Source organism: Corythoichthys intestinalis, chromosome 14 (genome assembly GCF_030265065.1).
Source record: "Corythoichthys intestinalis isolate RoL2023-P3 chromosome 14, ASM3026506v1, whole genome shotgun sequence".
NCBI classification, from domain to species: Eukaryota; Metazoa; Chordata; class Actinopteri; order Syngnathiformes; family Syngnathidae; genus Corythoichthys; species Corythoichthys intestinalis.
This window is the reverse complement of record NC_080408.1, coordinates 47,667,357-47,680,360: the sequence shown is the minus strand read 5'-3', so window position 1 is coordinate 47,680,360 and position 13,004 is coordinate 47,667,357. Positions and strand designations below refer to the sequence as shown.

The 13,004-nt window shown below is 38.4% G+C and overlaps 1 protein-coding gene across 1 annotated transcript; it reads left to right on the top strand.

Moving 5' to 3' along the window:
* The first annotated feature begins 4,789 nt into the window (after positions 1-4,789).
* LOC130930279 (C-C motif chemokine 4-like) lies at positions 4,790-6,044 on the top strand. Its single transcript, XM_057858131.1, has 4 exons — positions 4,790-4,894; positions 4,984-5,092; positions 5,175-5,249; positions 5,626-6,044. The coding sequence occupies exons 1-4, from the start codon at positions 4,819-4,821 to the stop codon at positions 5,696-5,698; spliced, it is 333 nt and encodes a 110-aa protein (XP_057714114.1). The 5' UTR covers positions 4,790-4,818; the 3' UTR covers positions 5,699-6,044.
* Positions 6,045-13,004: the final 6,960 nt, after the last annotated feature.

The window sequence follows — 13,004 nt, the reverse complement described above, 5'->3', positions numbered from 1 at the left end:
TCTCCATAATAATAATAATAATAATTCCTGCTCGAAGAAAATTTTATAAGTCACGCTATAACTGCGCCATAAGTTCCTTTTACCCTATTGGTCTGAATCTTTCCCATCATGCTCGGTACCATGAACCTACTCTCCTATTGGTCAGAATCATTCCCATCATGCTCAGTACAATGATCCTACTCTTCTATTGCCCTATTGTTGGTATTACTTTCGCTTTCGGGCACGACCTCACTCGAAAGGTAAGGTTCCAAATTCTAGTACAGTGGTACCTCAACAAACAAACACCTCGACGTTCGATCCTTTTGACATCCGACGTAAAATTTGACTCGTCATTTACATCCTCGAAATACAACGATTTATGACAGCGTTGCAATTTTATTGTTTTCCTGCTAGACAGACGCGCGGCGGTTTTTCATCATGGGTCCCAAAAAGGTTAGTGCAGGTGGTGAAAAAAAAAGAAATAGGTGACGCTTAGCTTTGAAATCAAAATAGAAATGATAAAAAAATATGAGCATAGTGCACACCAGTGAAATGGCTCGACAATACTATGTACCATCTCGACAGTCCTCCTCCAACCTCCGTTTGCCAGTCTCTATAAATTAAGTTGACAATTATTATTATTGTAACATCGGCAAGTTCGTCAGGTTTTTAGTCATTTATTTCAGAACTTGGGCAACACAACACGGCTACTGTCCGCCGTAGCCGAAGCCAACAACAACATGAAAAGAGAAAGTAAAAACTCTTCCGCACCTCTCTCACTCTGTTGTCAGTCAAACAGTACGTTCTGGAACAGCATGCAAAATACAACCACAACATTAGTACCCGATTCGTTACATTATTATTATTATTATTATGTTCATAGACTTCATAACTTATTGACATGACACGGGAGCTATTTCCAAAAACCTCTAATTCAAATATTTTGAAAACCAAAGCTGCTACTGACCAAAAACCAAAACAGGCACCTACCTTAGCCATATATGAGTCTCCATGAGCATCAACATAAAAAAATTCAAAGTCGTTCCCAAATAAAATCCTGATTGATTATTTTTCATATAAGTATAACACAACTTAAAATGGCAATAAAAGTCAAAGATTTTACACTAGATGCACAAAAATCCCTAAATGCAAAGATAATCAGCGATGTTTTCAGGATCAATAGCAATATTTAACATATCATATAAGTTTTTGACCAAAATAGCAACTTTTTTTTCAACAGCTATTAAATCACTCAATTTAACATCAGAAAATTAATACTTGAGGAAAACATGCAGAATCAATTATAAATAACATATAAATAGATTATTAATAAATTCTATATACAATCACAACTTATTATAGAATAGAATAGCCCTTTATAATCATTATACACTATATACTCTTGGCGAATGAGGCTAGCAGCCAACTGGTGTAAACAGAGCTTTTCTGGCAAAAATTCTTGTGAATAAATGCTTAAACCCGTGAATTCTTCATAGATATGGGCGCAAACAGTCTCGTTTCTTGTTTAAAAGTAAACTATGAGGCTATTCAGTTACGAAAATTAGCCGCCTCCATGTGTAACCAAAGAAGACAATTCCTGCGAATAAATGCTTCAATCACGCATGCATGGTACAAAAAATATAATATTTACCTTGAATCCTCGAACAAATCACTCCTGAGACAATCCTTCCTGTTTGTATGCGGTAGGCCTACAGCTTCCGAAGTTAAATCCAGTCGTAAGTAAATCCAAGCTTAAATCCGACATAAGCATGTGCCGTCTTCGGCAATTACTAAGTGATGCTCAGCCCCCTCTGATAAGGCCTTACGCAAAGAATGACGAAGTGACAAGTCAATAGTAATGAAGTCTATGTTATGTTATTATCCCGATTTGTATTTAGAATGTATTTGTTTTGCTGTGTGTAATTGCTATTTCTAATTGTAACTGCAGTATTTATGAAGGGTTTAGCATAGGTTTTTGGGCTGTATAACGAATTAATCAAATTATAATGTATTCTTACGGGAAAATCCTGCTCGACATATGACCGTTTCGACTTAAAAACTTGGTCCTGGAATGAATGAAATTCATATGTGGAGATACCTGTCAGGGATGGGGAGCTATGGAACTCAGGAATGTCAAGACGAGGGCTACGGATAGACATGACATTGACAATGACGCAACAAGGAGTGAACAGACACTGGAAGCTTAAATACACAGACAAGGGGTAACAAGACAATGAAGCACAGGTGGGTGATACAAGAGGCTGCGGACAGTGTTGGGAAAGTTCATTTTCTACATTAACTAGTTCAAATTGCAGTTCACAAATTTTAAAATGAACTGTTCAGTTCATAGTTCATAATTCAAAATTTTGAACTAAAGTTCATGGTTCCAAAAAATGAACTTTTGTAGTTCAGTTCTTTTTGTTCGCCAAAAATTTTTGCAAGCTATTATTGGCAGTGTCCATATAGAACCACAGACAGCAATTCATGTATCCTTTTTAACACTGAAACTATAATGTGTCAGATTCATCTTCATATTCAATTTCAAATCCTTGTCCAACCAGGGTTTACACTAGCAGTGAGGGGGCAGCCTTCAGACTACTGGGATTTCCATAATGCTTTGCTGCCACTCATTCAGTCCACACATTAGCAGCTCTACAGCTTTTATCTACAGTATATTTCATGAGCATAAGCAAAACCTTGCTGTATACTGCAGAACTAGGTTGTCTAGCTGCGGCTGGGAGAGACAGAAAACGGGGCCACTCTGGTATGCTGTTAGCGGTATTTGGGTGGCAGAGGTACTACTCTGGCCAACCGTAGCCGTCTCTTTCTTAATCGCACATGCTCACAGTCGCAGATACCTAGCAAGACTTGTCGCATGCTTTATATCGATGTGCCGTCTAAGGTTGGCTAAAGACATTACCGACGTACGGACGGTCTTCTTCAATCCAGGTGGACAAAGTTTACAAGTAAACGTTATATTTTTTGCCATCCGGGTCGGTACTGACCTTTTCGTAAAACTCTTTTAAATGCTGGTACTGTGTAGAAAGTTGCTCTGAGCGGGCCGGGTTTCGAGAGCTGCCAGCTTCTGACTCCATGCTGCCGTTGTTATGATGACGTATTTGCTTAAACAATACGGCCGTGACAGGCAGCTTGGGTTGCCAGGTTGGATAATTTTCCGCTATTAAGGTTAATTTTTTTATTGTGTGTTTTTATAATATGCAGTTTTGTCGGTAAGGCTCTAAATGTGATGAACTCATGAACGAAGTTATGAGCACCGCTCACAACCGCTAGAATGAGCGCGTTCACAGTAACGTTCATGAGACAGAAATATGATGCGTTCAATTCACGTTCGCCCAAAATATGAACGTGTTCATGAACGATCGTTCATTGAACGCGTTCATGCACAACACTGGCTGCGGATTGGTGGATACACAGGAAAAGGCCACAAGTGAAATCAATGGACAGTTAAATGGCAACAAACAAAAACCTAACACAACTTAACTCAAGGCATGGCAGTACCACTGCATTTTTTCCCCCTTTGTTTTCTTTCATTATGTTCTATTACTGTATCTACTTAATTACAGGTACATATATAGAATGTTTCAAATGTATGAGGGGCATTCAAAAAGTAATGCACTCAAGTGGATTGCTCGTACAGGATTTTACCAATCTTGTTTATATTTGGCACAAACATGATAGGACACACCTTTTTGCGATTGTTATATGTGTTTTTCTTATTTTCAGATTTTTAAAGCTTAAACTAGCTTCCAAAATAGCTGCCCCTCTTGAAGCTCGTCAGAAACAAAAGCTGCAATCGAATTCCTTGTTGCAGAGGGAGAAACCCCTCTGAGGATTCACAACCTGCTGGAAAATGTCTACAAGGATGATACCATAGGCTATAGTACTGTCAAAAGATGGGTACAGCGAATTAAAAACAGTACTGAAGACCATGAAGAGGTGGGTAAAGCCAGCATAGCCGATAAGCCCCGTAGTGGTCGCCCATCCACCTCTGTCAATCCTGACAAAAAAACTTATGCTGATGAGTTAGTTTAAGTTTTAAAAATCTGAAAATAAGAAAAACACATATAACAATCGCAAAAATGTATGTCCTATCATGTTTGTGCCAAATATTAACAAGATTGGTAAAATCCTGTACGAGCAATGCACTTGAGTGCATTACTTTTTGAATGCCCCTCGTATTTGGCTCTCATTTCATTCTATTTTTACCCTCATTATAAAATTTAATGTGGTCTTTTAGTAGAGTTTGGAACAAATTAGTCGATTTACATGAAAAACGCGATTGATTATATGGCAAAATCATGATATGAAAGCCACTCCAGAGCGAATTAATTTCCTCTCTTTAGGTGCCACTGTAATCCAATCTGCATTGTTTATTCTCTGTTTTTCATTTGATTCTGATTTCATTTTTCCTAGACAGTCATTCAATCACTGCCAGACCCCCACTACAAATGGATTGGGCGCCTATCGCCCTTAATCGCATTCAATGAGTTAAAATATTATTGAACTAAAACTGAGTTTTTGTTCCTTGAAATGGCAAAACATACAAATTAACAGTTTATTTGAACGTTTGCAATACATTTCCAAGCTTGATGTAGAATTAGTTCAATTGAACTATGAGTGTCATGATGAAATCAAGAGAAAGAATTATTCGTCACCTAACTGCATCCCATCCCAACACGCTCACGCTGCAGATACAATATGCCTGCGGTCAGTTTGCTTCCTCTTTTGCGTCTATAAAATCCAAAAATCTGACCAGAAGAGATCAGATCAAAAAGTCCGCTTGCTCCAAGATTATCTGAACCATCTCAAGAAACAATTATGCAATTGTGCGCAACAAAACTGGCATGCTTGGCTCTTCTCGTGGGCTACCTGGCATTGGCTGCTGCAGGCCCTGGTAAGCTGGATTCTGCTGATGACGCTTTGTTTCATATAATGCTGGAAGTGAAGTACTCTTTTTTTTTTTTTTTTTAAACATGTGAACAGGATTTAAGATCACCAGTTGCTGCACCAAGAGCACCTTGGGGCCTATACGGGCTCCTATCATTGGCTACAGGATTCAGAGGAAGAACCTTCCTTGTATCCACGCAGTTGTGTAAGAACATGAGAGTCATCAAATGTGTGTTGAAATGTGAACTGAATTAGATTTTGAGTGATTTGTTTGACTCGCCACTCAGATTTGAGACCACTGAAGGCGAAGTGTGTAGCCACTGGAAACAGGACTGGATCATTCGAAAGATCAAGGAGCTTGAGTGAGTCGGACTTTATCAACTAATCCATGTTATCATACATGTGTGAAAGTAGTGTAAGACCGAGTCGTTGTTGCTGGTCAGAAGGACTGATGGCATCAATTGGCTGCCTCGCTACTGTCAGTCTGCCCCAGGGCAGTTGTTGCTAAGGTAGTACCTTATCACAACTTAGTGTGGAATGAATAATGCAATGTAGAATGTCTTTGAGTGTCCTGTAAATCTTACTATTATACTGTATATATATACAGTATATCTACAGTATACAGTATATACAGCATATATATATATATATACAGTATATATACAGCATACAGTATATACAGTATATATATAATATACATATCATTTACTCAACATAACTCTTACGTATCTTTTACAGGCGAGCGCGGACAGCCAGAGTGAACACCAACTCCTACCCTCATGGAGAGACAAACACAACCGCTTTATATTAATTTTAAATATTTAATATGGCTTTTCTATTTATTGGCATCATGTTTATTTATATTTCTCCTATTGCATTCTCAATATTTACCTGTTCAAAATAGATATATTCTAATCAAAGATGAGATCATGAGATGTTCGTAATAAAAATATTAAACTTGAACAATAGTTTGCTATGATTTGCTCATATTCACAGCTGACATTAGAAGTGTTTCCGTTAGTTTTTCACAAAATAAAAGCAATATTTCAAAAATTGCCACTTAAGCGTCTTTCAATTGAAGGTTTATCAAAAACGCCTCAAAACTCTCGTGAAGTCGCATCCTGCGAGATTTCACTGAAAGAAGATAGTTATTTAATGTTTCCCTTTGTTATACAGTATGTATTAAAAATGTAAATACATGAAACGTAAAATAAATAAGAATATTTGCATTTGAGTTTTCAGTTCATTTTACAGTTTCGGATTATTCACACATCATTCATAGTATACAATATATGTCATATACAACCAGATACAGCATGTGTTTATACAATTAGATGTGCGAAAAGGACAGTCCAAGGAAGCAATTAACAGCTTTTAGTAGGGGCCCGGATTTCCACAAATATGACATATTTGATATGAAATTCCATAATAGTGTTATTCAAAGAATCAGCATATTAGACATACACTGCTAGGAGTTTTGAGGGTTTTGTTTTTTTCTTAAAAATGGAGATTGAGTGTGACATTTTAAGCATTTCATCAAGTTCATTTCAAATCTCTGGTCCTCTGCACACAAAGCTAAAGCTTGTACACTTTAGCTTTTTTTCCCAGTGATTTGATTTTTTTTTTCTTGGTTGTATAGTTGTGCCAAGGAGTACATATTGGGATGAGGACACCCAATTTATGGTTTAATTTATGAATGATCTGATATATTACACAAGCATTTTGGAAGTAGTTGTGCTCTTTAAGCCTCAAAAGGTGGTAGCTGTGAAAAATAATTTTAGTTGGAGCTTTGAACTCAGACCATGTTAGGGCGCGTATAATTTTTTTCTGTTGTATTTCAAGCTTTTTTAGATAAGTAGGAAATGTGTTGCACCATTTGATATTATATTATTGGAAATGTGATTCAAATAAAGATTTGTACAGAATGAGAAGTGCAGAGAGTGGGAGATAATGTTTTAATTTAAGAACAGAGCAGCATATTTTGATAGTTTAGTTGTGAGATCATCAAAATGTTTTATAAAATTAAAGTGCCTGCAACGTGATAAAAAAAATCTTAAACAGCATTATTAGGTGAATTAGAATCATATTTTGAGACGATTCGACTATATACAATTTGGCCAAGCGCAAATGATGAGAAATTAGTCTTTTAATCTGCCGTTTAGTTACGCCTGTCATTATAGCGCTCTAGCGTCCCCAGCTGGGGGATGACGTCGGCAGGGTCACGATTTCACCAGATTTAGAAATAAGCCAATTGAGAAGGAAGATTCAGAATGAGGAAAATACAACACAGAGCAGCAAAATGTCATCAATGTTTCAATCTCTCTTCTCCAATATTTTTACAGGATACTCTTTTCATCTAAGTATTTGGCATGGTCATGACAAATAACAATCTTGCGCTAAATGGAATATGAAATATTCAAAATGTGATCAGTAAAATTACTCCCTAATGGTCAAAACTATCAACTTCTTGCACCTCCCAAACGATATCTTATGCCACCGGAGTTAATCCGGCTTTTGTCATTTACCTGCCCCGGCTTTGGAGAGCATAAACAAACAAGGAGGCGGGACAGCTAGCCGACATGCAAACCGAACCGAGCCGTGTTTAAAAGTCTTATTCTCGCCTTTCGAATTGAGTAATCACGCAAAAAATACCCAGGATCATGTCACATGGTGGCGGGGTTGTCGATTGTCTTCACTAATCGGCAACTCCCCTGTCGTTCCCCTGCTACGGGCAGGAGAGCTCGTTTCTCGGGGAATCAGCTGGAGAATGACCACCGGACAAAACGGCCGACGACGCGGAGGAGCGCGTAGCTGCCCGAGCCAAACCCGAGGATAGTGGTCTATTGCTGGGCACACAAAGAGGACAGAGGGGGCTGGAAGTCTGGACGATATGGAGGACCGCGTGAGCACAAGCCGAGTATAGTGCTCGCCCGGTGGGCACGCGAAGAGGACCGAGTGGGGTGTGCGACAAGCCGCCGGTCGTCAGTTGAGTGGCATTCTCGGTGGACCAGGAGCATTATCAGCAAGAAAATGGGGGTTTTGAAACCCAAAAATCCCACACGCCTCTCCCTGGTGCAGCAACAAAACCCTGCAGCTCATTTGGCCGACGTGATGCAAAAAATAAACAAATTAATCCCAAAATCAGCTGAATCCGCAGTCCATCTGCATGCTAGTATAAAGCAATGCTGTATTATGAGATACTGACCCGGGTGACGTCACATTCGCATTCCTCCTCAAAACATTAAGTTAATCCTTTTCATGGAGCGGTATTCAAAAAATGATTGCTTCCACACACATCCAAGTGGTCCATTTCATTCAGGAGCATAAAATACAGCATGAAATATGAAATAAAAATGATTTTTGCTGTCATAGGCACTTTAAGGTACTCATCAATGTAGGTACTCATCAATTTCAATATGTTCCCCGTTTATTTTTAGGCAGGTTTGTTTAATGTCTTCGTTTCATGAGAGCGAAACACAATGTAATTTGTTTTATTGATATTTGAGAGTTTATTACATTTAAATCATGTGTATTTTCATCAACTCACTGTATATGACTTGCTCAAGTGCATTTTGATTTTCACTTTAAGGACTTGTAAAGAGGATTTGGACAACTTTTGTATCAACAATGTCTCTATACAATTAGTTGACTATCGAATTATTCTAGTCATTTGATAATAATCTATTAGTTGTGAATTATTGCCAGACATAATGAAGAAAAGCATAATTTTCATGTGGCCCGTGACAAAAAAAAAATGGGTTTGACACCCATGTGCTACTTGTATGTATCACTATGTAGTCTTTGTTACGTTTAATGCTATTGGATACAGAATGGATCTCTTTTGCCACTTAGTGTCGATTCTAAGTTACTGCAGTGGGTGACTGTTGGAAAGAGTCACCTTGCGTGACTGGAGCATCATCAAGCCCTGTGGCTTCCAGAGCAAAAAATAGCAAAGCAGACAGCCTCCTCAACACTCCCGTCATGCATTTGCATGAGCAAGGAGGCAGGACGACTCATTTAACATTAAAAGGCAGCCTCCAGCTGATGTGGCAGGTTTTCTTTTTTTCTTTTCAAATACACAAGAGGGTCCCACTCAGTCCACACACTTTGTACTGCACAAAGGTGATGTTATAAAATGCAATCTCCATTAATCGCAAAGATGCTCTGCTTAAAAGTCCTAATTATTCAACATTAAGGCTGACAGATTGACCACACAATTGACTATCATAATAATTGCATTGCAGCAAATTCTTGACCTCCAAAAGGCAATTTCGTTAATTGCACTACAAATGTTGCTAATAGGAACTTAGAGTGTTGTTTTGAAAGGTTTATGGGATACTTAGGAGAGAGCCTCTTATTGTTGTTCGGTTAAACAATTGGATGCCAAAAAGATAAAGTATATCCAGAAATGTTAAAAAGCTGTATGCCTCACTCTGAACTTTAACTCTTTGTCTTCCGTAGACGTTTGAATTTAGCGTTAGAATTTATGGAATCAGCTTCCAGCTAATATTAAAGAAGCCGAGACAGTCTGCACATTTAAGATTAGATTAAAAACGTTCCTATTCAACAAAGCTTATGATCAGGCTAGTTGAAGTCGGAGTAGACTCAAAATTTAGTCAAAGCTGCACTAGAAGCTATAAAGCTGGGGGAAGTACAGCCACTGAGTTCTATCTCCTTTTTCTCACTCTACCTACCACTTATCTTACTTTATTTCTATTTTCCAATGTTAATATCTAGTTGTCTAGTCTCTTCATCACTAGTCACCCAGTGTCCCCTTTCCCCCCTCCCCTCTGGGGAGGGGCTATTTTTCAGCTGCAGCTATCCGGATCCCCTGCTGGATGGACGTCCTTGTTGCTACCCCCGTCTCATCTGGCTAGATGGACCTCTTCTTGTTCCTTTACTCCACTGCATCTTTACGGATTGTAACTTCGCCTGCTAATTCCCATTAGCAGTGCTGGGGCTTCCTGTCTATCCGTCCTGGGAGTGGATCTCTCCTGACTGTGGTACTCCCCAAGGTTTCTCATTTTCTCCCAAAGACTCTGGAGTTTTTGGAGTTTTTCCTTGCCGACATGGAGAGTCTAAGGAGGGGGGGATACCCAGGACTTGAACTTTATTTATTCATCTTTGTTGCTTCATTTGCTGTTTCTGATTGTGTATCATATTGCCTCAGCAAAGCCCTTTGAGACAATGTTGTTGTGATCCAGAGCTATACAAATAAAATTTAATTGAATTGAGAAGATGTCCAATACATTTGAAGTGGGAGGGTGGCAGCTATTCGTTAATCCGCTGCCACCCTCCGACTTCAAATGGATTGAACGTCTTCTACTAATAAACTGTTAATTTAATTTTAATTGTTAATTTAGTTTTTAAGAGTCACATGATTGGACGTCTGTCAATCACCATCAAGATCAAATATCAGAGTATGTAAACTACAGTATACTACTTAATAACATACATTATTATATACAATGTTTATTTTTTAATTTACTGTAATTTTTGGACTGTAAGGAACACCTGACTATAAACTGCCACCCATCAAATTTGAGACGAAAACGGCAGTTGTCAAGGATAACCCACACCAGACTACAAACTACAGCTGTCCTAACTGAATTATGGGCTATTTACACCAAAAGATATTGACCAATAACACTTTATTTGACAGCGGTGTCATCAGACTGTCATTAGACTGTCATAATTATGACATGACGTTGTCATGAGCATAAATGAATGCTTATGACGGATCTCATCTAGTGTCATCCTGCACATTATCTCACTGTTGAATAGATGTAAAAGATCCGAACTGGATTTAAATGGAGTTAGTGACAAAATTTGTCTGATGACACTTAATGACATCTGTCATAACTAACTTTTAACTTCATAATTTATTTTACTGTGTTGTTTTATTGGAACCTGTTTTTAATTGGATTGTAACCTTTCTCATGTCTTGTTGTGTCTTTCTGTTACGTTACCTGCCTAGGGATTGCTGGTGTAAATTAGCATTTTCGCTATAATCTGGCATATTTACATCTTTTAGATGTGTCTAAATAGATGTTCATTAATGTGCACTGTCCGTATCAAATAAATAGATAAATAAAATAAGCATTCATTAATGCCCATAACAGTGTCATGTCATATTTATGACAGTCTTATGACAGTCTTACGCCGCTGTCAAAAAAAGTGTTACCTACAGGACGGGGCAGAGCAACTTGCTTATTTAAATTTGTCTCCCTGAAGTGATGGTTGCTCTGAGGATGGTAGGGATGGACTTATTTGAGAGGGTGGGGCTTAAAGTTTGGTTCTTAACGTACATAATTTATTTTGTGTTTATTTATCAGGAACCCAGTGAATATCATGGAGTGGATGAAGTTGGAATGCGCTATCGCTGTTGAGGAATTATTTTCAAGCGGTCGCTCAATCGTTGCAACGCAACTTGCATTCCGTAGACATTTCAATTTTTCCCCCCGTGGTGGTGTTCTTGGCCGGCAGTCGATTGTTTCAAAGGGTAAACAACTTCAGGCAAACAGGTGATATAAAGAAAAAGAAACCTGGCCTCCCACAAACAGCAAGGTCACCCCATAACATTGACGCGGTGAGACAATCTGTTTTGAGATCTCCCCGACAGTCTGCCTGCAAACACGCATCTCCTCTTGGTTTGTCTGCTCGTTCTGTGAGATGACTCCTCCATGAAGAATTGAAATTTCATCCCTACAAATTAGCTATGGTGCAGGAACTTCATCCATGTGATTTTATTGCTCACTTGAAAAAAATGCCTCAACAGCGAAAGAGCATTCCAACACGGTCCACTTGATGATGCTCCTGAAAAACAAGCACAAATAACAAATAATGCACATTAAGAACCAAAATTTAAGCCCCACCCTCTCCAATAAGTCCATCCCTATCATCCTCAGAGTAACCATTGCTTCAGGGCGCCAAATTTAAATAAGCAAGTTGCTCTGCCCCACCCTGTATTAACCCAAATTAATCAGTAAATAAGCCTCACTGGACTATAAACCGCAGGATTCAAAATTAGGGGGAAAAATAGTGGATTATAGTCCGAAAATTACGGTATATAGTGGTTTCAAACTGCACAAATTGAGTCACAAATTGTGTTGTTGCCAATCTTGGCCACCTGAAGGCAGTGTAGGACAGACAGACACAGTTACTAATATGCATAAGAACATATCTGAAATCTGTGACAGCGACGTCATGCCTCTTTATTGTGCAAGTACATGCCCACTTGGTGCTTCCTACACGCTCACCGGAAGTGACCCAAAATAAACAGGAAGTGACCCAGAAATGCCCACAAATCAACAAGATTGGACGAAAAATCAACAGGATCCGGTATTGACCCAAAATCAAGAAAGACTGACCACAATACACCCCAAAATCAACAGGATCTGACTCAACATGAACAGTAAGTCACGTAGAAATGGTTGAAAATCTACAGAATGTAACTTATTATCAGAGGTGGGTAGCGTAGCCACAAATTTTACTCAAGTAAGGGTAGTATTACTTCTAAATAATATCTCTCAAGTCAAAGCAGAAGTAGCCATCCAAAATTTTACTCAAGTACCAGTAAAAATGTATCGGTGAAAAGAATACTCAAGTCACGAGTAACATTGTGAGTACCTGCTTACAATGTCTGAGTTTTTTAAATAATGTTTTTGGTTTTTTTTACTCAGCACAACTTCATCAATATGAACTCTTATTATTATACTGTATTATAAACCTATTACATGACCAAATTAGGCCAAAAAGATGACACAAAAAGCATTGAATTCAGACCAGAACAATACTTGAAACATCACCTGTCCAAAGACCATGGGCGCCCTCTAGTGGAGAAAAAAATTGTTACCTCTGATTGCTATTATGGAGTCATGTGGTTATTGTTCCGACATCTCATTGGTGAAAGTGAGACAGCCTCTGTTGACATTTCTGGCAGAAATAAAGCCAATACGTAGAATAAATAGGTCAAATGTAACGACTGTAGTGTAGCCCAAAGCAGTGGAGTGTATGTAGTATTTCTTCTTCACAAATCAACTCCAGTAAAGGTAAAAAGTATTGTGTGGTAAAACTACTCTAAGAAGTTCATTATTCTTAAAAAAAAAAAAAAAAAA

Bases quoted from the DNA above. Each gene is read 5' to 3' on its own strand.
- LOC130930279 (XM_057858131.1), top strand. From the start codon at position 4,819: ATGCAATTGTGCGCAACAAAACTGGCATGCTTGGCTCTTCTCGTGGGC. The intron at 4,895-4,983 runs GTAAGCTGGATT...ACATGTGAACAG, and splicing joins ATTGGCTGCTGCAGGCCCTG to GATTTAAGATCACCAGTTGC. The intron at 5,093-5,174 runs GTAAGAACATGA...CTCGCCACTCAG, and splicing joins CCTTGTATCCACGCAGTTGT to ATTTGAGACCACTGAAGGCG.